Below are 21,754 nucleotides of genomic sequence, written 5' to 3' on the forward strand. Positions count from 1 at the left end.
CTGTAGTGTGGAGTTTTTATTCGGGACCTCACGCCTGCAGGCTTCAATGTGGGAAAGGTGAAATGCTTGCCATTGAACATTTTAACTGAGAAGTCAGTGAAACAATGCAACCTTTTTAAGAGTTTACATGTACAGGAGTATGTAATAATGGGCCAGGGATTGTCTGAGCATATAATAACATATATTTTAAATGAGATTAGGTACCTAAATCTATTTGGTTTATAAAAAACTTTAAGATTAATTAGTATTCGGGTTGCGAAAGTTCCTCAACTTTATCTTACATTTAAAATGAGCAAGTGGCTACAATATTCATAACTCCGTTCTGGAATTAATGTAGAGCTAGCGGCGGCGGCGGCGGCGGCGGCGGGCTAATTAGCCACAACAAGTCTCCGAAATGACCAAGTTTGGCAGTTTCTTGAGCTTTTCAATAAACGTAACTTGCTTTCATAATTATTACAGGTTTAATGGAAGTTCGGCTTTTCTTATCGCTAATGGTCAGTTATAAACTTGTAAATCCGCGCGAGTTCTAAGTTAATTTCATTTTGAGAAAATATAGGTACTTATTGAGGTACTTAAGTAGGTACCTGTCTATGGCATCGTTGCTATTAAACGCTAAGTTCTCTTATAAAAATCGGTTACATCATCAGTCGTTACGTTATTATGAGTCCGTTTCCTATCATTTTCAGGGTTTTTTTTTAACTTGGTTGGCTCCGGAGCTGCTTCCTCAGCTGGAAGTGGTCCGAGTGGATGAACAGGGAGATTGACCTTCACAAATTCTGCGTTATCCCGAGTGGAAATATCTGTGAAATGCGCTTTCACTGAATTACAATGTTCCTAGATGGTATATTTATTTGCATCTTTGTCTTTGTCCTACCTAATATGTGCCAATTGAAAGTCTTCAACCGTAGAATTAGTACTTTATAAAGGGTCGCATCGCGCGACGCTCCCTAATCCTCATTCATTTACATAACACTTCTAGAGTGTACTGAGGTACCGAGCTAACCTAACCTAACCAGGCAGGTTGATTTTCTCTGGTGAAGTTTATACACATCTCAGTTTCTCTTTCTCTTCGGTGCGATATCTCTGCTTTGCTGAAGTAGTCACGTGACTAGAATACACTCACCTCATAGTACGTTTCCGTTATGTATGTAGGTGTGTGTTTCCCAATTAGCAATATTATTATTATCTTTGTTCACCAATCAATACAAAACAGGCGTTCGTTAATAGTATCGCTTTTCCGAAGGTTTCCTTTTACTTTATTTACTACGGTGTCGTGTTCACCGTTACAATAGGGTCCACTTCTATAAATATAAACAACAATTTCTTAGAACCTATTCAAAACTCTCAACAACTAAAAGTAATCTTTCTAAAACATCGCGCTTGAACAAAAGATTTGCAGTGATTTAGCGGTTAAACTTCTGCGGCTGGTGTAGTTCGCAACACGTAGCGTGCACCTTCTGTTCACCAGAAGTGGCCTTTTTGTTTAGTTTGTAAGAACCGGAGCATGGCTCTTCATCCACTCAAATTAGTACAATTTTTGTTTGTTTCGGTGGTGATTCGAAGCAGTTCCCAGGGACTATGTAAGAGTGAACGATGGGTATCCGTGACCCCGGCCAACGTTCGTGAGGCACGCTAGCTCAGGCTATACAGTATACTTATTACAATATAATTATTTACCTTATTGTGGATGCGGCACATACACATTTAAATTACACCAAGCATCTGAGCCGTTAAGTTTATGTAATTAATAATCTTTCTATAAATATAAAAACGTATACTTAAAGAAAAGCCTTCAAGCGCTTCTTACACAAATATAAAGGGTTGCTCGGTGGCTTCCTTAATTTCCACGGCGCTACTTGTAAGTAGGCTATGCGTGAATTTTCAGCTACGGCATTCTGTTGGCCAGTATTCGCCGATGTTCCTGCGACACGTATCGTTGTGAAAGTCAAGGTCGTCCCATCGCCAGGCAACCGAGGCGCAACAAAACTTCATTTCTGGTCCTAGTCCAGTCTGTAGAAAACTACATGGCGTGACTTAATAAAAACTAGTGCCTAATAATGGTATATTATTATAAATTCTAGTGTTTTCTTTTTTAATTATGATTAGCTTGTAATTGTTATTCGGGAAAGTTATAAAACCTAAGCATCAATTTCATTCTTATCAGCTATGGAAATGTAGAAAGGTGAAGGTTACTTATGTTACGCGGTGCCAGGGCCACCGAGGAAATGGAAACCATTTCTCTTATAATTACCTTTTATCGAACGTAAACATTACATTTGGAAAATATGATTTCGACGAATGTACGATAATACTACGGGTAATAAATCAGAGGTATTGAATTATCTGTCCTTTGTTGATTTATTATAGCCCACTTTATTCAAATAGAACCTCATATGATTATCATTAAACGTGTCCCTGTAATCTCAGAAGTGAAGATGCTCCCGCTCCTCAATCCGTGACGTCACGCGCGGCCGACATTACCGACGCTACGAAACAATTGGAATGCTCTCCGGGGAATCCTGCAGATTTAACATTTTATGCCTTCACAACATTTTATGAATATTAGATAAGAAAGAAAGGAGGGATATTCACGATGATGTAATTGAGTTTTTGATTTAATTTTATGTTTGGTTAGGGAACTTCTTCCAGCACTAGCAGAACAATAGTTTTATACTGCAAATGACTGTTCCGTTCAAATTTTCAGGTTACAATTTACCAACAAAATTATTATAGAGCATTCGGCTAGAATTAGACGGTCTGACATGATACTTGACATAGAAGGGTATCAAGATCAAGCAGCGCGAGACAACATCATACATTTGTAACATCTCTGACCACCGCCGTAAATACTAACAGGCCTCACCCCCCGCAGGCATCTCCACGCTGTCGGGCTGCGGGTCCCCGGAGCAGCTGGAGCGGCTGCCCGAGCTGCCGGCCAGCGAGGAGCGCCGCCTGCGCCGCGCCGCCACGCTGCTGCAGCAGCGCCTCGTGCTGCGCCAGTGGCTCGTCACGCACCGCCTGCAGCACGCCTACTCTAGGTCAGTGCGCTACTAGTACCTACATCTAGCCTCGCCTTGTAATAAAGAAAGGTAATCTGTGCCAGTGATTAGACGCCAATGAGGTACTTAGACGCTTGGCAGCGGCGATTCCGACGGAAAGCGTATTTTCTACACATTTGTGAAATAAATAACAAAAAAATACCGATGTACCATAATATTTTGTTCTGTTCGCTGAAATAATGAACTTTCATTAACAATGCAGCGGTCAGTTGCTTCCACAGCAATTTATTCATTTTGTGCAGCTTCATTTAAACTCGTACTTACATTATTTATTGGTGGTTAGTTAATTTCGAATGAACGTTTTTATTATGTTCTTTAGACAAATTATCTCATATGTCCTTCAATAACTATGTTACCTACATACGACTAGTTGTACCGAAAATACTTTTCGCGCACAGAGAGGCTTACATATTGCAACAGAAAAATCTATGAGCGTTCCCACAATAGCGCTTTCTGCTGTCGCCTAGATATTGAGTTATTGGCGCGGCCATCACAATCAATACGCCCGCCCCATTCATCACGTGGATCCTGTAGATTTATGAGCAGTTGTCAAAGAGGAGACTAAATTGATTCCCTCTCGGTATTATTAGCTCTACACACGGGCCTCGCCTCCAGCCCTCTTCAAGAAGCCCTCCAGGTATTGTAATAACTCGGAGCTTTCAAAGCACTATCCGAGGTCAAGACTCTTTATAAAGCCGGAGAGCTTTTTTGTGTAGATCTAATACCAACACTCTTTGCTTTACTTTGGAATTCTGAGATTGATACCGAAATTGAAGTGAAGTATCACCTCCTAATATTCATAAAAGTAATGATAATTTAAATAAATGTGGGGATTTTCGGATGCAAAAAATGTCACATACCTGTATTTGTGTTTTTACATAACAGACACATTTATGAACACATTACAGACACATTAAACAACAGTATAAAACACACAGTACGGGCATGTGACCAATGACGGTGCAGTATCGGTTTGCCAAAGTCTGGGGACGCAGGTATTATAGGGTCTTTGTGCGTTTGTCGTCAACACGATACATTAATATTACCTTAAATTAATATAATCTGTAGGCTATAATATGCTCTAAGCGGGTGTTTAAAACAAGTGGCTCAGTTAAAGTTAATGGTGTAGTAAGGGTAACGAGGCCAGTTTTCACTCTCTCTAGAGGGTAATGTGTTCGGTGCCCAAATCTCGGGTTTAATACAGACACCGCCCGTGAGAGATATTCCACTTGTAGACGAATATTTTAACGTGTAAACGGTAAAGTAACGTAATTCTTTACTGCTTGGCTTTCGGATATACGAAAAATCATTTTGTAGTTCAACAGAAGGAATACGATTTCAATGAAATGATAGGGAGGAACTAAAAATAAAACACACAATGCACCCCAGTACGACCCGACATTGTAGTGTTTATGTTCGTACTACGTTAAAAAGGGTAGAGAACTGTGGCCTTGACCAGTAGTTCCGGATCATTAGTAACTGTTAACTAGTGCATGTGTTCCACACGATAAAAGATAATGCGATAGTTGATGTAGCGGTGGCGGGCGGCACCACATCATTAGGCGGGCCGAGGCTGGTTCTGTTACATCAGCTGTGAGGCCTGTAAGTGGTTCACAGAGCAAGGTACATGGTGTAAAGCAGGGACAAAGAGTTTAATATCCGGGCCGTTAGTCTCGCCCGGCCGGCCCGCGCCCGCTCACCCGGGAAGCGTTTATGGATTTTTCACTTAATTCCCCCGAATGAAAGTTTTCCGCGACTCGCGCCGTAATCGTAAATTATTGGGACTCCTTTGTGCGCGAGGTTCAATTGAATCGGGCGACTTATTATTACGCTGTTGCTCGGATGCTCAGGTTATTAATGGTTTGTTTTGAGCGGGAATCTGGAAGGGCCTTGTTTAATTGAAGGGAAGATTAAAGCATGCCGCTTTATACTACAAAGTACTTGGCCAACTTTGGGCTTTTTATTAACTTAGGGCTGATTTTTCAATAGTCAAATAAGTGTTATCTGAGGAATAAAATTGTAGCTGTCACTGTCTAATACAAACATTCAATCGCCACAGCATCAGAATTATTCCTCAGATAACTTTTATCTGACTATTGAAAAATCAGCCCTTATTTTAATTGTGCTTACCTGCAATGTAAAATAGGGAATTATCAAAAGTAGAATTTGAACGCTTATTTCTCAGTGAAGCAAAAAGTTAAGATTAATGAGTTTGACCAAACAAAGGGTACCTAGTTGTATTATTTCGGGACAAGATTCTGTGCGGATGCGTCCCGCCGCGTCCCGCGCCCCGCACCCCGCACCCCGCTGACCCCAGTGCCTACCGCGACCACCGCACACATGGCCAGCAATTTGCATATATTAAATATGAATACTTCAGACGACCGAATGGCGTAGTGGTTAGTGACCCTGACTACTGAGCCGATGGTCCCGGGTTCGATTCCCAGCTGGGGCAGATATTTGTTTAAACACAGATATTTGTTCTCAGGTCTTGGATGTGCCCGTAAAATGGCAATAGGCCCGCCCCCTATTACATTGGGACTAACATAACACTCTGGCGAAAAGTGGGTGCAGCAATGCACCTCTGCCTACCCCGCAAGGGAGTACATTAGTACAAGGCGTGAGTGCGTGTTTTTTTTTTTTTGTTTTTTTTTTTGAATAGGTACTTCATGTATCCTATTCTATTATATTCTATTCTATTCTTTGTGGGGGTGTTAGTACCTGCACCTGGCTCTCTCGAATGGAACCTTTGTGCATATCCCCAAGGTCTAAACTGCCTTCCTAAGATTGGACCATTTCCCACCACGCTCGTCCACTGCGGGTTGGTGGGTTCACATATCTAGATGTGCTAAATCTAGATATGCAGGTTTCCTCACGATGTTTTCCTTCACCGTAAGAGCGATGGTATACATTGTACTTAAATTCAGAAAAGAACTCATTGGTACATGTCAGCGCCGGGATTCGAATTCGAACCCGCATCTCTGGCGTGAGAAGCGGGCGCTTACCCGACTGAGCTACCACCGCTATCGTAGCGTATTCATTTGTAATACCTTAAAAATTTAAAGTTTGACACTATACATGGCTCTGTTAAGGGTCTGCAAGGGGGAATCGAGGGTTGGCATTGACATAGATAGTGTGCAATATTCTCGTGACATTACAGTCTCGTAAAGGTCTGATGAGGAGCAGGAATATAGCGAATGGATCTAAGTGATGACAATACGCACGAACATTAGGTTAGGGATCAAAAATACAGTCTCTTGGTGCTGGTTGAGGTATGGTCTCGTGAGGATCTGATGAGGGCAGTAACACGGTGGTGGCTCAATTTTATTTCAAAGATGTTAATAGCTAAAAGCATCGAGTTTAGGCTATTAAGTATGTTTTTCAGAGAGAGAGAAAGAGATTTTATTTTTCCTCTGGATGTGTTAGGTTTACTGGGTTTACTAAGTTCATTCTGTTAATGGCATCAAGTTGTTATGTGTTCATAAGTAATAATTATTTATTAACAAAATGCTGTTGGTTCTCCACGAAAATGTAAAAATAAAAATAAAATAAATAAAAATAAATTCGTAACGTAAAATTGTCAATGACGGAATTTCTTCTATAGACAGTAGCCACAAAAAAAACAAACGATAGATGGCGTGATTTGAAGATAAAGATACATTTATTCGACACATAGACAGCAACAACAAAAAAAATACAGATTTAAAGAAAAGAAACACATACTTATACAAAACAACAAAGAAAAAAAAGGATACACATCAAAATAACTGGAAAAAATATAAGCCCCAATTTACTTGTGTGGGACAGGGAGTACCATAATATTTTTTTTGGGGTACTCCCCATCTATGCGAAATATCAGCTTGATATCTTTACCCGTTTCTGAGAAAAAGGGCGGTGACAGACAGTCAGTCAGACAGACGGACAACAAAGAGATCCTATAACGGTTGCTTTTTTTCTTTTGACGTTCGAAACCCTAAAATTAAGTAAAAATATTATGCTGCTACCAAAAAATGTACTTAAAGGTATTGAAAAAGCGGTATACAGGGTTATTGGTAAGTAGACCTGATCCTTTCAGGAGGTGATAGAGGAAGGCATTTCCAGTCGATTATACCCTATAATGCATTATCCGAAACTTAACCATTTCTAAGATATTTAATATTTAAAGATTTTTTGAATTTTTGCCAAAATTTCATGTTTAAAACCGAAAATAAAAAAACTAGCCATATTTCAATACTTTTTTTGTTTGTTTTGAATTAGTAACATCTTAATAAACTTATTAAAATAATGAAATGTGCATTATTTGACTTAAATTAGACACAATACCTCAAAATAGATAAACATTTTTTTAAAATATTCAAAACCTAAAAAGAAATAAGTTAAATTAAAAAAGAATTTCATACAACAATTTTTTGTGCACTTCAGCTTAAAAACATTGTCAACTTATAAGCTTTCAAATGAGATATTTCAATATCAAATCGATTTAGGTATCACCAAGATATGGCCAAAACAATCGTAAAAGGTGGACAAAATTCAACAGAAAAACTAACAAAATTAGCGCAATTTAAAGGTAAAAAGTGTGATGGTTTTCAGTCCTGTTCACTTTAGTATGGAAACCCCTGTTGAGTTTTCTTGACAAGTCCCAATGTTAATGGAAAGTATCGTAGGCGGGGACCAGCAGAGGGTTCACCATTTAGCTGAATGTTACTTAGAAAACGGCCTTGAGTGGCGGTCAAGTTGTTCCCCGCCTGCGATACTTTCCATTAACATTGGGACTTGTTTTCATGTTTTTAGCGTACAGTCGGGTTTTTCGTTTGTTTATAATTGTTTTTTTTTATTTGTAACTTTTTAGTTGTTTTTATTTTATGAAATTTTACGTCAGTAGTTCATGATCATTTTTTATTTCAATAATTTTGGTGTTGTTATTTAAATACCTTCAATATGCATATTTTTGTAATGTGAAAATCAAGCCCTTTCATTTGATACCTTACACGGCAAAGTTGAATTTTTTCTTTTTCGATCATCACGTTATGTCCTCTAGAGGGCGCTATGTACATTTTAATGGAACGTCACATAGCCTATAACCATCGCGCCATCAATACGCTTCTAACAATACCTCATACATCAAAATAGAAACTTTGTTGGACATGACTGTGTCTTTTTACCATGGAAAACGAATATTTTTTTTCGCGAATTTGCAAATCTCGTAGAACAAAAGTTGTCCAGAATGACTGATTGAGTCATCCCCTTTTGGCATAGTATAGCCCTTTTGCGACACTATGTATTTACTTTGCTTTGTCGTCGGGGTTCAGTTGGCTGGAGGATGCCCGAAACTTATTATCTACACTTTAAGGGTCAGCAATAGGTAATCGAGGGTTGGCATTGTCATAGAATTATGTAGTAAATGATGCTCTACAGCCTTGAAAAAAATCACACCGGTAGTCGAAGAGTCTAGCTAGGTGCTGAATCATTCGAATTTAAGTAAATGCTTATGGATAACTGTAAATTAAATTCAGAATATGACGAAAAACCACTCCCGTATTGTAACAACTGTGTCGTAATCATCAAGAATTTTCATATGATTCTTATCAAATTATAAAGTTAAAGGCTTGGACTAGGCGCTAAATACCTTGTTTTTTAATAAACATACACTTATTTTGTGTAAATTAATCCCAAACTTGAGCAATTTTTTTCCCTCAAATCTTCATACAAATATCTATGGCGGCTTTCTGTGTTATAAAATCATAAACACAAGTGACGTTTGACTCAGTTGGCCGCTGGCCTCCAAAGAAGGGTCACGTCGGTTTAGGCAGCACTGACAGCTAGCGATCTTATCGTGTACAGATACAAAATCACTGCACATTGGTTGTCATTGCACTTTTTCAACTTTTATGACACCAACATAATTTGATTTGAAATTGAGGAAGCATAATTCTTCCAGTATATTCAATACATTAAATTAAATTAGATAGTGTGCAATATTCTCGTGACATTACAGTCTCGTAAAGGTCTGATGAGGAGCAGGAATATAGCGAATGGATCTAAGTGATGACAATACCCACGAACATTAGGTTAGGGATCAAAAATACAGTCTCTTGGTGCTGGTTGAGGTATGGCCTCGTGAGGATCTGATGAGGGCTGTAACACGGTGGTGGCTCAATTTTATTTCATAGATGTTAATAGCTAAAAGCATCGAGTTTGGGCAGTTTGGGTATGTTTTTCAGAGAGAGAGAAAGAGATTTTATTTTTCCTCTGGATGTGTTAGGTTTACTGGGTTTACTAAGTTCATTCTGTTAATGGCATCAAGTTGTTATGTGTTCATAAGTAATAATTATTTATTAACAAAATGCTGTTGGTTCTCCACGAAAATGTAAAAATAAAAATAAAATAAATAAAAATAAATTCGTAACGTAAAATTGTCAATGACGGAATTTCTTCTATAGACAGTAGCCACAAAAAAAACAAACGATAGATAGCGTGACTTGAAGATAAAGATACATTTATTCGACACATAGACAGCAACAACAAAAAAAATACAGATTTAAAGAAAACAAACACATACTTATACAAAACAACAAAGAAAAAAAAGGATACACATCAAAATAACTGGAAAAAATATAAGCCCCAATTTACTTGTGTGGGACAGGGAGTACCATAATATTTTTTTTTGGTTACTCCCCATTAGTGTTGCCACGAATAGTGAATTGGCCGAATACCGAATACCGAATATTCGGCGACGCTGCCGGCTGAAGCGCCGAATATTCGGCCGCCGAATATTCGGCGCTACAACCTGTTTTTTTTGTTCCTGGAACTGCTTTGTAGAAGTCACTACAGATTATATGAGAAATGCTAATTATTAGGAGGCAGAATGCTGTGGCAAACGAGTTGAATTTTTATTTGATAATAATTCGCCTAGATCGGATGGCCGATCCTTACAAGTGGTGGTCAGCAAACAAAAAACAATCCCCGAACCTTATGAAATTTGCAAAAACTTATCTTTCTTCACCTGGAAGTAGCGTTTATAGTGAGAGGTTATTTTCTGAGGATGGTTACAATGAAAAGCGCAATCGTGCGCTACCAAAAATGCTGAAATGCTCGTTTTTATCCAGCACAACTTACTACTGATTAATCTTAAGTACTAAAATGTTGTGATTTGGAAATAAACACAATTTTGATTAAAATAACAAGTCATTTTTTACATGATTTACTATTCGGTATTCGGCCCGAATAGTACGCACTATTCGGCCGAATACCGAATACTGAAAAAACTGGCCGAATAGGCCGAATACCGAATAGTTGCCGAATATTCGTGGCATCTCTACTCCCCATCTATGTGAAATATCAGCTTGATATCTTTACCCGTTTCTGAGAAAAAGGGCGGTGACAGACGGACAACAAAGAGATCCTATAACGGTTGCTTTTTTTCTTTTGACGTTAGAAACCCTAAAATTAATTAAAAATATTATGCTGCTACCAAAAAATATTACTTACTTACAGGTATTGAAAAAGCGGTATATAGTACTAAACAAATTATAAACAAACAAAAAACCCGACTGCACGCTAAAAATATGAAAACAAGTCCCAATGTTAATGGAAAGTATCGTAGGCGGGGACCAGCAGAGGGTTCACCATTTAGCTGAATGTTACTTAGAAAACGGCCTTGAGTGGCGGTCAAGTTGGTCCCCGCCTGCGATACTTTCCATTAACATTGGGACTTGTTTTCATGTTTTTAGCGTACAGTCGGGTTTTTCGTTTGTTTATAATTGTATTTTTTTATTTGTAACTTTTTAGTTGTTTTTATTTTATGAAATTTTACGTCAGTAGTTCATGATCATTTTTTATTTCAATAATTTTGATGTTGTTATTTAAATACCTTCAATATGCATATTTTTATAATGTGAAAATCAAGCCCTTTCATTTGATACCTTACACGGCAAAGTTGAATTATTATTTTTTCGATCATCACGTTATGTCCTCTAGAGGGCGCTATGTACATTTTAATAGAACGTCACATAGCCTATAACCATCGCGCCATCAATACGCTTCTAACAATACCTCATACATCAAAATCTATCAAGCCGTTTAGGCTACAGGAGAGAACAAAGAAACAGACAAACATACATACATACAATCAAAAAACATTACCCTCCTCTTTCGGCAGTCCGGTAAAAAGGAGTAAGACAAGGGGTCATTCTGAACTTTTGCTCTACGAGTTTTGGAAATTAACTTTGTTGGACATGTGACTTTTTACCATGGAAAACTAATATTTTTTTTCGCGAATTTGCAAATCTCGTAGAACAAAAGTTGTTCAGAATGACCCCTTGAGTCATCCCCTTTTGGCTTAGTATAGCCCTTTTGCGACACTATGTATTTACTTTGCTTTGTCGTCGGGGTTCAGTTGGCTGGAGGATGCCCGAAACTTATTATCTACACTTTAATACTTGTAGTTACCTTTCTACAAGTAAATACCACATTTGTTTGAGAAAGCTAATCGGGTTCCGAGTATGGAGTAAAGTGGCACCCCTATTAATTTCTACTCTTTCCTGGTGCCTACCAGTGTAAGTAAGAATTATACTTACTTACCCTAAAATCACCCAAAATGTACTTGAACATAATTGTCAATAAAGTTGGCGAGTAAAAGTTTATCGACCCACTGTGCAAACTTACATGTGTGCGTGTCACTGCGTGTGCTGTGAGAAGAGCATTGAAAACCCAAAATTGGCGCGGCACGTCACCCTGTACGGGCCCTTAATACTTGTAGTTACCTTTCTACAAGTAAATACCACATTTGTTTGAGAAAGCTAATCGGGTTCCGAGTATAGAGTAAAGTGGCACCCCTATTAATTTCTACTCTTTCCTGGTGCCTACCAGTGTAAGTAAGAATTATACTTACTTACTCTAAAATCACCCAAAATGTACTTGAACATAATTGTCAATAAAGTTGGCGAGTAAAAGTTTATCGACCCACTGTGCAAACTTACATGTGTGCGTGTCACTGCGTGTGCTGTGTGAAGAGCATTGAAAACCCAAAATTGGCGCGGCACGTCACCCTGTACGGGCCCTTAAGTATACGGTAACACAATCATTTAACAATAAAACTATACCTACCTGAATCTCTGTTATGCAATATAACGGAGAAAACCCGTTTTCCACCTCAGCCTTATTCCCTGGAGATAATGTTGTGATTCGGTGACCATCTCTATTTCATGAAGGGATGCCGGCGTCGGTCGCATCTCTGCCAGCTTTAATTTAACCCGCATAGTGCCTGCAACATTGCAGATTTAATTATGAACTCCGAGAATTTTAATAAAATTTACCTGAAAAATTACATGACTGTAAGAAATAGCTGCAAAACCGAGACCTTCTATATCACCACCTTGTGTCATTTAGTTTATTATTTATTAAAATACTGATTTTATTTCATTATATTATTTACGAGACATGGCCATGCCATGAAACTACCAGATAATGGTACTTAAGTTTTGAAGATATAGGTACAAAAACAAAAGCAGTTACTCCACTAAAACGAATATAAATTATTTTGTCGTTGTCGCATTCACTCATCCTCGCCGACCCACCGCAGACAAGAGCCCGCTAATGAAATCACCATCATTATGCCGAATATATACATATTAGTATGACGGCGAATATTATTATTAACATAATACAAATACACTTTATTAGGTTTTAGGTTTTATTTGCACTAAGAACGAAAATTACAAAATAAAACAGAAGGTACAAAGAGGCGGCCTTATTGCTTACAGTAATCTCTACCAGACAAACTTTTTAAAATCTCTACATGTGTATATTATGTTCCTACCTACGACCTTTACCGTAGAGCTTATAAGAGTCAAGTGTGTATGTGTTAGCATTTTATTAAAATTCACACACTAGCATAAAATTTGCATTTTTATAAAACCAGCAATCCGTAAAGATAGACCTGATAATATTCTATCCAGTAAAATGAAATGAGCTTTTGAGCTTTACAATCATAAAAAATGTGTTATACAAAATGTACAAATAAATAGTAAAACTACGACTACGTGATACTGTTAGACTGACTAACTATAATTATGTACCTACGTGGACTTTGCGTTAGTAGTATAGTATAAGTTATAATACGAAAGTTCTAATTTTGTCTGACATTTTTATAAAATCAGGAATTATCGTACTGGTTTATAGGTTTTTGGCATACTCGTAGGTGCTTCGAGGGTACCTGTGTACTTGTATAGTGTAACCCAATTTCCAACAATTTTGCATAACATATTTCCATTCGCCCATCGCTTCGCGTAATAAGTAATAACCGATAACTGAATTTCCCTAATGTAATAGTCACTAGCCAGCATTGGAGTCCTTACTCTGACTTTCCAGCGTTACCTATCACCGATTTCGCTTTTAAAACTTCACAATTGCTACCAGAGATAATTAAAGTTGGCCTTCAGAATCGCTATTTTGTATTTTTGTGATCCAGGATCCCTATCGCGAACCTTGCTTTGCACAAACAACAATGATTTTCGGATTGTAATTTGACACTAATTACTTCCTGAATGTTATTACATTTTAACTTCGCGATAGGGCCCCAGTATAGCTTATTTATTACGACTCAAAACGAATCCTGCGCTCAAGCTGTTAAATTCATACAATGTATGTCACTGTGATTAGCAGCTGCCTGGTCCGGCCGCAGATTGGCGGCAGGCGGCCTAATGCGGTTACCTCGCGCGCCCGCTATTGGGTTACTGCACCGCCCGGGGTGGCACTGTGGGTGATGGCGTGTCAGGATTTTTACCTCGATTGAAAAATAGGACTGTTATACGTGTGAGGAGTCAATCTGCCTGTTGAACTGATGATAATATGACGACCTATTATTGAGAATTTAAAATATCGAATTAGTTAAGAACACGGGAATTGTAAGCCATTGGGTACATGACCATGAGACCGTGAGGATAAATCACTTATATTGGAGCGTCCATCAGCTCATTTCAAGCTGTGGACGGTCGTGCTGGCTGAATAGTATCAAATCCATGAAATATTAATTGACGTGAAGCTCGTCAGTTACTTCTCCCAGGGTCATTGTTCCGAGGTTATTACATTTCGCTAATGCTCGCTCGTGTACACCGCTTCCAATTTCGAAATTTGAACATTCCAAATTCAATTTCAGATAATGTATTCTTTTCATCATTTTGTTATTTTTCCTCTTTATTGTTTGCTAGTCGGCCTACTTGTTCCTTTCATCAAAATGTAAGAAAAGTAATGTGATTGGTTAAGATTTCTGTTTACTTTTGTCTATGGATATGGATCTTGTTCCCAGAATTGATGTTATTTTAGTTCACAATTTTGGGTCTCCTCGTGTAGCTTTTGTCATAACTTACTTATTTGTTGTATTAGCTCCCACAGTCAACTAACTATGTATTCTAATTAAGTTTCATCTAATTCCTGGAAATAAATAGTCTCCCATAAATATATCAACTGTATGTTGAGATGATCAAACGAAACAGCAGCTCTTCACTAAAGTAATGTAATGAATATTAGAACGTCCCTCCGTTTCACTACACACGGTTTTCCATTGAGGAAATACGAGTAAATTAGAGACTTGGCATATCTACCAATAGGCTCTAACACTAATGGAATAAGGGTTCAGGGAAATGAAACGTGTTTCTTGGATGTGTACATAATTAAACAGAATGTGGAGGAGGCAACTCTTGATGTTTGTTTTAGGGTGTGTATAGTACATGACGTGTATGTATTTGAATGATATTTTTAGTACACGTTAACGCCATCTCCGATTTTCGTTTATCACTATCAAGTTTAAGTTTTGAAGTAAAATAAAGATGCACTTTGGTTACAACAACTTAACTTTCCGTTGACGTAAAAAACTGTTATCCGTATCATAAATTACTTTTAAAATAACCATATCTAAGCGTAAGTTGAGGCAGTAAGTAACCTGTCGGTGATGTAGGCGGATAGCGGCGAGGCGAGTATTTGTCGGAACCATAGACTTAGTATACGCCGGTATATACTAAGTCTATGGTCGGAACATAAATAAATGGTAAGTGGGGAATTATTCAGCCGCTGCCGGAAGCTTGTGTCGTAAGTGCCGGCACTAGCGGCCTCAGTAGTGTTCACTGAGATATATGCACGTGGAATAACCGTGGGTTCATCAAGATAATTATGCGCTTGGGCTCGAAGGAAAGAAGCTCAGCGGTTAAGGCATTACTGTGTCCTGAGCGTGTTCAAGTTTTATCCCGCGCTAGTATAATATATATTGAATCTTAAATATAATAAATTTTCTTACAGTGAAGAAAAGATAGCATACAACTAGCCTCGTAGCATACACGTAGCACATCCGTAGCCTCGTAGCACCTGCGTAGCATTGTCGTAGCACCGTAGCCAGTACGTAAGCACTCGTAGAATGCGCGTAGCCAAGTAGCATGCTCGTAGCATTCGCATAGCCGCGTAGCACGCTTATAGCATACGCCTTATCGCTTAGAATATTCCTGGTATAATATACATAACCCGTGTAGGCAGATAGAGTTGCCCACCTGATGTAGTTTTATTTCATTATTTATGTATGTATGTACTTGTAGGTAGGTAGTTTGACCAATCCCCAATTTATTTCTAGAAAATAAGAATTCAATTAAATGATTCACAAATTCCCATTGACATATATATTACTAGCGTAAGGACAGGGCCTCCCACTCAAAAAAATGGAACCCGCCCGTTGGCCCTAAAATCGTAATTTTAGGGCCAACGCTCCTCAGTCGACAGTTGTCTGTGGCCGAGAGATGGTCTTGTGAATCTTGTGATAAATATGTAGTTGTGTTGTGAAAGGCTGCAAACACCATTATACGAAGGTCAAAAAGAAACATCGAATATCGTATCATCGGTAATTACCATTAAATTAAGTAATAAACACATTATAAAGTGATAATTATTTTACTACCAAAGTCTACAATGGCCGCGCGCTGTAACCTTGTGCGGACGTCATTTTTTGTTGACTATCCTCCGAGAACATTTTCTTGTTGCACACACTTACGTTTTGGAGCGTGATTTTTAGTCCATTTGTACGGGACGCTCTACAGGTCCACAGCCCAAAACAGTTTTAATTTTAGTAGTTGGATTTGTCTTAAATTATTGATATGGCGCCTGCAAATAATAAAACAATGTCCGGGATGGTAAATTATTAAAGCACGTACAAGGTTACGTCGTCAAGATAGTTGCTAGGCACTGACATAGTTCAAACAAATTATGACAGATAACAGTTATTTTGCTTGTATGAAGAAGGTTTGAGTAAAATGTACTGAAGGGCCTATCCTTCCTTTTGAAATCATTGCAAATTCCTGGTTATTTTCATGGTAATGCAAAGCGAGTTATTGTCTATGGCTTTCTAAAATGAATAAAATAATTTAAACGGACAGCAGTACTTAATTGACTTTGAATAAATAACTAATTCATTCTCAACAATTTGTAAAGAACAAAGTTATTGAAAACCACATAGCGCGTCGTAAACTAGAATATTTATCTAAAAGTAGCTGTTCCGGCGAGCTTCGCTTCGCCTTAAAAAAAATCCTGTGGGAATTCCGGGATAAAAAGTAGCCTATGTTCTTTCTCAGGGTCTAGACTCTAGGCTCTAGGCTATATGTATACCAAATTTCATTCAAATCCGTTTAGTAGTTTTCGCGTGAAAGAGTAACAGACAGACAGACACAGTTACTTTCGCATTTATAATATTAGTTAGGATAATTCTGGTCACATCTTTATAACAAGCCAGCAGAGGCACTCAACTCTCGAATGCAGTGAACGCGTGGTCGCGTTTTATTAGGCCGATAGGAATAAGTTATTTGCTTCGGCTACGGTCGTAGCTCGTAGCGTCGCTCGTAGCAATTTGCCGGCTACGAAGTGTCGTAGTACATTAAGAATTTTAAGATCGTTGATAGCCGTCCAGATTTTTTAAATAGATTTTTATGCAATTCGACTTCATGAAAAAAGTTTCCCGGAAGGTTATTTCATTGTAAAAACATCATCATCGTGGGGATCGGGGATTGTGGGTTCGGGTCCCACCAGGGGTACAAATATTTTCAGGATGTTATTATAAGTATTTTATATTATTATCTTTTTTATTTGTAAAATATATAGATAGTTTAGTATAAGTTAAGTAGTTAAATTTATTTTATGTGTGTGTACAAATGAACAATAAATAAAATCGTTAATCATCATCGTTATTTTTTTCTTAATTGTTTAAATATTTTTTAAAGCTATAGATAAAAAATAGGTCAACATTGACGCCGTTTTACCTGTGTTTAATATTGTGGCTTACACATACACACACACACATCCATACACACACCTTACTCACACTACCAATGTGCACAACACAGTACCTTCAAACACACACATTAATGGCATCTCACTTACAAAAAGTATTTGCTATCCGTTCGCAGTATTTTCCTCATATTTGTTAACAAACTGTCAGCGTATTCTGGCGGTAAAAATATTTCTGTTGTGGTCGTGATTCTATATGATCAATAATAAAATAGAATATATTATTGATTACATTATTGGGGCAATGCTTTCCTGCTAATACATTTATGTATGTAGAACTAAAACGTTATCACCTTCAGAACGGTGGATGTGCCGGAACGCTGACCAGTCAGAGGATAAACTCTCTTGTTTAATGCGCGTTCCTTCAATCACAGCGCCATAGTTATGCCGAATCGCGATAAAGTCACATTAACTACGTAGATAACGAACCCTTGAAGCGGCACTGACGATCCGCTCGCTCACCACACGGCATCTGAAGCTCAGAATAATCGTCCCGCCCACACCCTCGTCATGTTACGGGCGCGGGTTTGATTCACGGCTGTGACCACGCGTTTAGCATAAAAGCGGCAATTTAGCGTATCCTGCGAGCGGCCATTAGGCGCTGCACATAAATCACTACCGCTAGCAATGTTACGTAAGATATTTAACCTCAGCTTATAGGGCGGCGGACTTAAAGCGTGTATTTATCTCGTGGTTTATATATCTTTGATATTGTATTTTTAGATAATGTATCGTGTCCGTTGATAATTAAGTAATAAAATGTATTATAACATATAACAGTACAAGAAACACCTTTAACACGAAGTATAGATATACAATTAAATGTTACTGTATTAAAATTAATGGTTTTCTCGTTGGTATTCTGTGATAAAAAGTCACCTGGTGCTTTATTTTGAAAGTTGTTCAAATGAACCCGCGGAGTCACCCTATTTCAGCTTTCTATACCACTATTGCAACATTCTGTATATCACAACTCTCTTGACTTAGGGCCAGTTTTTTGATCCGTGGTCAACTTTAACCATTAGTCAAGTCACTTGTCAAGCATGACAGCTGCATACAAATTTGGGTGGTTTTTAACTAATGGTCGCCATTTTTGACCAATGATTGAGTTAACTAGGGATCAAAAAACTGTCATGCTTGACACGTCCTTTAACTAATGGTTAAAGTTGACCACGGATCAAAAAACTGGCACTTAGGCACCTTAATATACTAGATAGTTCTAACTACCCAAGCCGAAACAAGTATCTCTCCTATTTTTATACTTGTATTTATACTTGTTTTGGCTTGGGTAGTTACATGAATAAAATACAGCCTAGTATTCAGTCGAGCATGAGACCTAAGTGTATCGGTGTAACGGGGCGTCGACCCTTCTCGCTATAAAAGCCCAACTGTGAGTATTTGCTATTCATATTTCAGAACATTTCTCGTCGGCGATATTCCCGCGAGCTTGTTTACAAACACACATCTGTGTGTGCATGTGTGTGTGTGTGTATGCTTTGATTCGAAACTAGAGTGACTATTAGCGGGGAAATATTTTGTAAATATACTTAATTATTTGTGTAAAGTGTTTGTGTAAGTTTTACTCATGCCTTTCATAATCACCTGAAAAATAAGGCAACGGTTATGGATTTAGAAACAATCTTTAAATACTTATTTTGCCTTGATCATTGGTTTGTTCGTGTTCTTCTAAAATCGTGTTCTAAAATTATTATAAATATATTTGTTGATGTTAAATATCAAAGCGTCTAAAGTTGGACCGATCTGTTACTCTCCATGTCCCGTCATAAGCTTAAACCGTGGTGACTCTCGCTGCACTTAGCTGTGCATGTGCGACCACTAACTGGGTCAACACCGACAGCCCGCGGCGCGGCCGGCGGTGGCCCACACCTGGCTGTGAATAAAACTCATTCGTTCACTTTATGTCCTGGTGTTATTGTTATTGGTGCACTTTATGTGCGGTGCTGTAATGGATGGCTATATTTTGAATATTGTACGAACTACATACATAAACTGCATAAACAGAAAGAAACTTTTTCATGTAGGTTACCTGCAATACCTTTGCAATCATTTACAAAAAACTAGGTACAACATTACAGCCTAGGGCAAACAACCTAACACAATGAAAGAATTCCCATAGTGTTAACGCCGTGGGCACACGAACTTTGAATGGGAATTCCTTTACATTAAAGCAGTGTGAACGCGCCTTCAGACTGTACACTCGAATTAAAATTGGGAAGCCTATTAATAGCTTATACAACAATCTTATCAAGCTTATTTTTCGCCCAGCACTATCCATGAAGCGGGAGCGACCGCGCGCAAACATTTAAGCGGCTTTCCGCGAACAAAGGAAGCTTTTTTTTCTTTGTGTAAACACAAAGCTTTGATAAGAGGGTTTCGCCGGAACAGCACCGCATATGAAAAGCCGCGGCGGTCGTAAACTATATTTATATTTAGTATCTATCTATCTATGTATTTGTGTAGATATATCAGCTGTCCGACACCCATAACACAGGTTCTGCCTAGCTTGGGGTCGGATGGCCGTGTGTGAGATGTCCCCACATATTTATTTTATTATTAACTCTGAACCGCAAACTGATCTGGAAACTGTCACTATGCCGGCGGTGCCTACACTACACTATGTAGACTACTCCAGTATGTGGTAGTATGTAAACGGAAATACGAGGTATGCAACGTTATATGGCTCCATTAACTGCTGCAGATATTGCATGGTTTTGATTTGGGCTTCCTTTGTTCTGACAACTTTTACGTTAAAGAAAATGAAATATAGGAACATTTTCTACATGCATATGAAATGATTTGTGTCGTTTATTTAACTAACTATAGTCATAGACGTTGCAGTCATAAATAAAATAAAATTTAAATTATGTCTAGGTATGCTTATGTAGTTGTGTTCACTTTATGTACTCTAATTTTGCGTGAGCAGTTCTGAAGGCACCAGTTACAGAACGAACAAGCCTATAATTAGCTAACAATTTCTTATACACAGGGAATGTTGGTGGCGGTACAAATAATTCTTATTTCAAACTACTTACATAGTTGTAATTTTCATCCAATGAACGGGCTAGCGGTTCAATCAAACAGGAGATTAAACCAGATGCCTGCGACATATACATAACAAAGCAATGGATAGCAAAATATGTTTTTTTACCACTTTCTTCCAAAAAATACAATTTTGTCAACTTGGCCATTATATACATAGTAGCTGCCGAAAGTTGTGCTGAGGATCCCAGGTTCAATCCCCAGAGCACCTATTTTTTCAAACACAGATGTGTTGCATGTATGAAAGTGACTAACACGTGGGCTACTTTTTATACCGGAATTCCCACTTAAAACCCTTTAGGCCTTAGGCGCCCACTGCTAGAGTCGAGGCGGTCTCGACTATCTAATCGACTATCTGTCGTAAGCGTCGAACTGGGCTCGCATATAGAAAATATAGCGAAGTCTCGCCTCTTTGTTGCCGCCGCGATGCCGCCTCGTCTCTCGTGCAGTGAGTGGAGCGACTTAAGATTGTGGGAAAAGCTACTTCTGTTATATTCGCCTATCCCTCTAACCCCTCCCTCTCCCCGCAGACTGCTCAGCCTGGACGTGTCCTCGCTCGAAGACGTGTACTGGCTGGAGGACAAGACGGCGCGCCACGCGCTGGACGCCAAAGACTTCGCGCCGTGGAGCGCCGCGCGCCGCTCGCTGCCCACGGGCAAGGAGGAGCTGCAGACGCTCAAGGCGGACCTGTGGAGCGCGGTCGTGAAGAATAGTCGGCATCAGGATGCGTGGACTTGGGGTGAGTAAGGTTGAGCGGACGTCTGTCGCAGATGTTTTTGTTGGGACACAACGGAGGCCATGGGTGCCTGTGCAGGTAGTAGTGTGGAGGCCATCACCTACCACCAAACTTACCCGAGTTGCAGAGAGAAACTTTAACCTTTTATAAATCATAAATATGAACATATTTCAGACATACTTCAATAAACCTTTGTTAGATAATGGAATTAATATTCGAGAGTAAATCTTAAAGGCCAAACGTTTTATCCGAAATTTTATCAAGGCACCACCTACGCAACCAATTTTGCTTTATGATTAATATTTGAGAAAAGACGTAGGTTATTTTATTTTATAAATGAAATTCCTATTCCGAACTCGCTTATGTCCTAAAGGAATTATCCATTTATTTATGGAATGAGAGCACCTCGGGTGGTGCCAGTAAACCAGTCGAGCTAAATAGATCCTGTCTAATACAATTTGCCTCAATAGCGAAGTATCTTGTTGGTATAATTCAGCCGCCGCACCTCAGGGAATGCGGGTAACTCCTTGTTAAGTGAGCCAAGATTACTGTGAGACTTAAGCTCACCCCTTCTCAGATTAAT

At 38.7% G+C, this 21,754-nt stretch overlaps 1 protein-coding gene across 3 annotated transcripts in view; it reads left to right on the top strand.

Annotated features, from left to right (window-relative positions):
• The window catches only part of LOC105393502 (apoptosis-resistant E3 ubiquitin protein ligase 1), a 71,314-nt gene that overhangs the window by 15,545 nt on the left and 34,015 nt on the right, over positions 1–21,754 (top strand). For all 3 annotated transcript variants that reach the window (XM_048624794.1, XM_048624792.1, XM_048624793.1), the window contains exons 2-3: positions 2,873–3,038; positions 20,966–21,174. In XM_048624794.1, coding sequence (XP_048480751.1) covers positions 2,873–3,038; positions 20,966–21,174 — 375 coding nt within the window. The remainder of the gene's footprint in view (positions 1–2,872; positions 3,039–20,965; positions 21,175–21,754) is intronic.

This window comes from Plutella xylostella, chromosome 12 (genome assembly GCF_932276165.1).
Source record: "Plutella xylostella chromosome 12, ilPluXylo3.1, whole genome shotgun sequence".
NCBI lineage: Eukaryota > Metazoa > Arthropoda > Insecta > Lepidoptera > Plutellidae > Plutella > Plutella xylostella.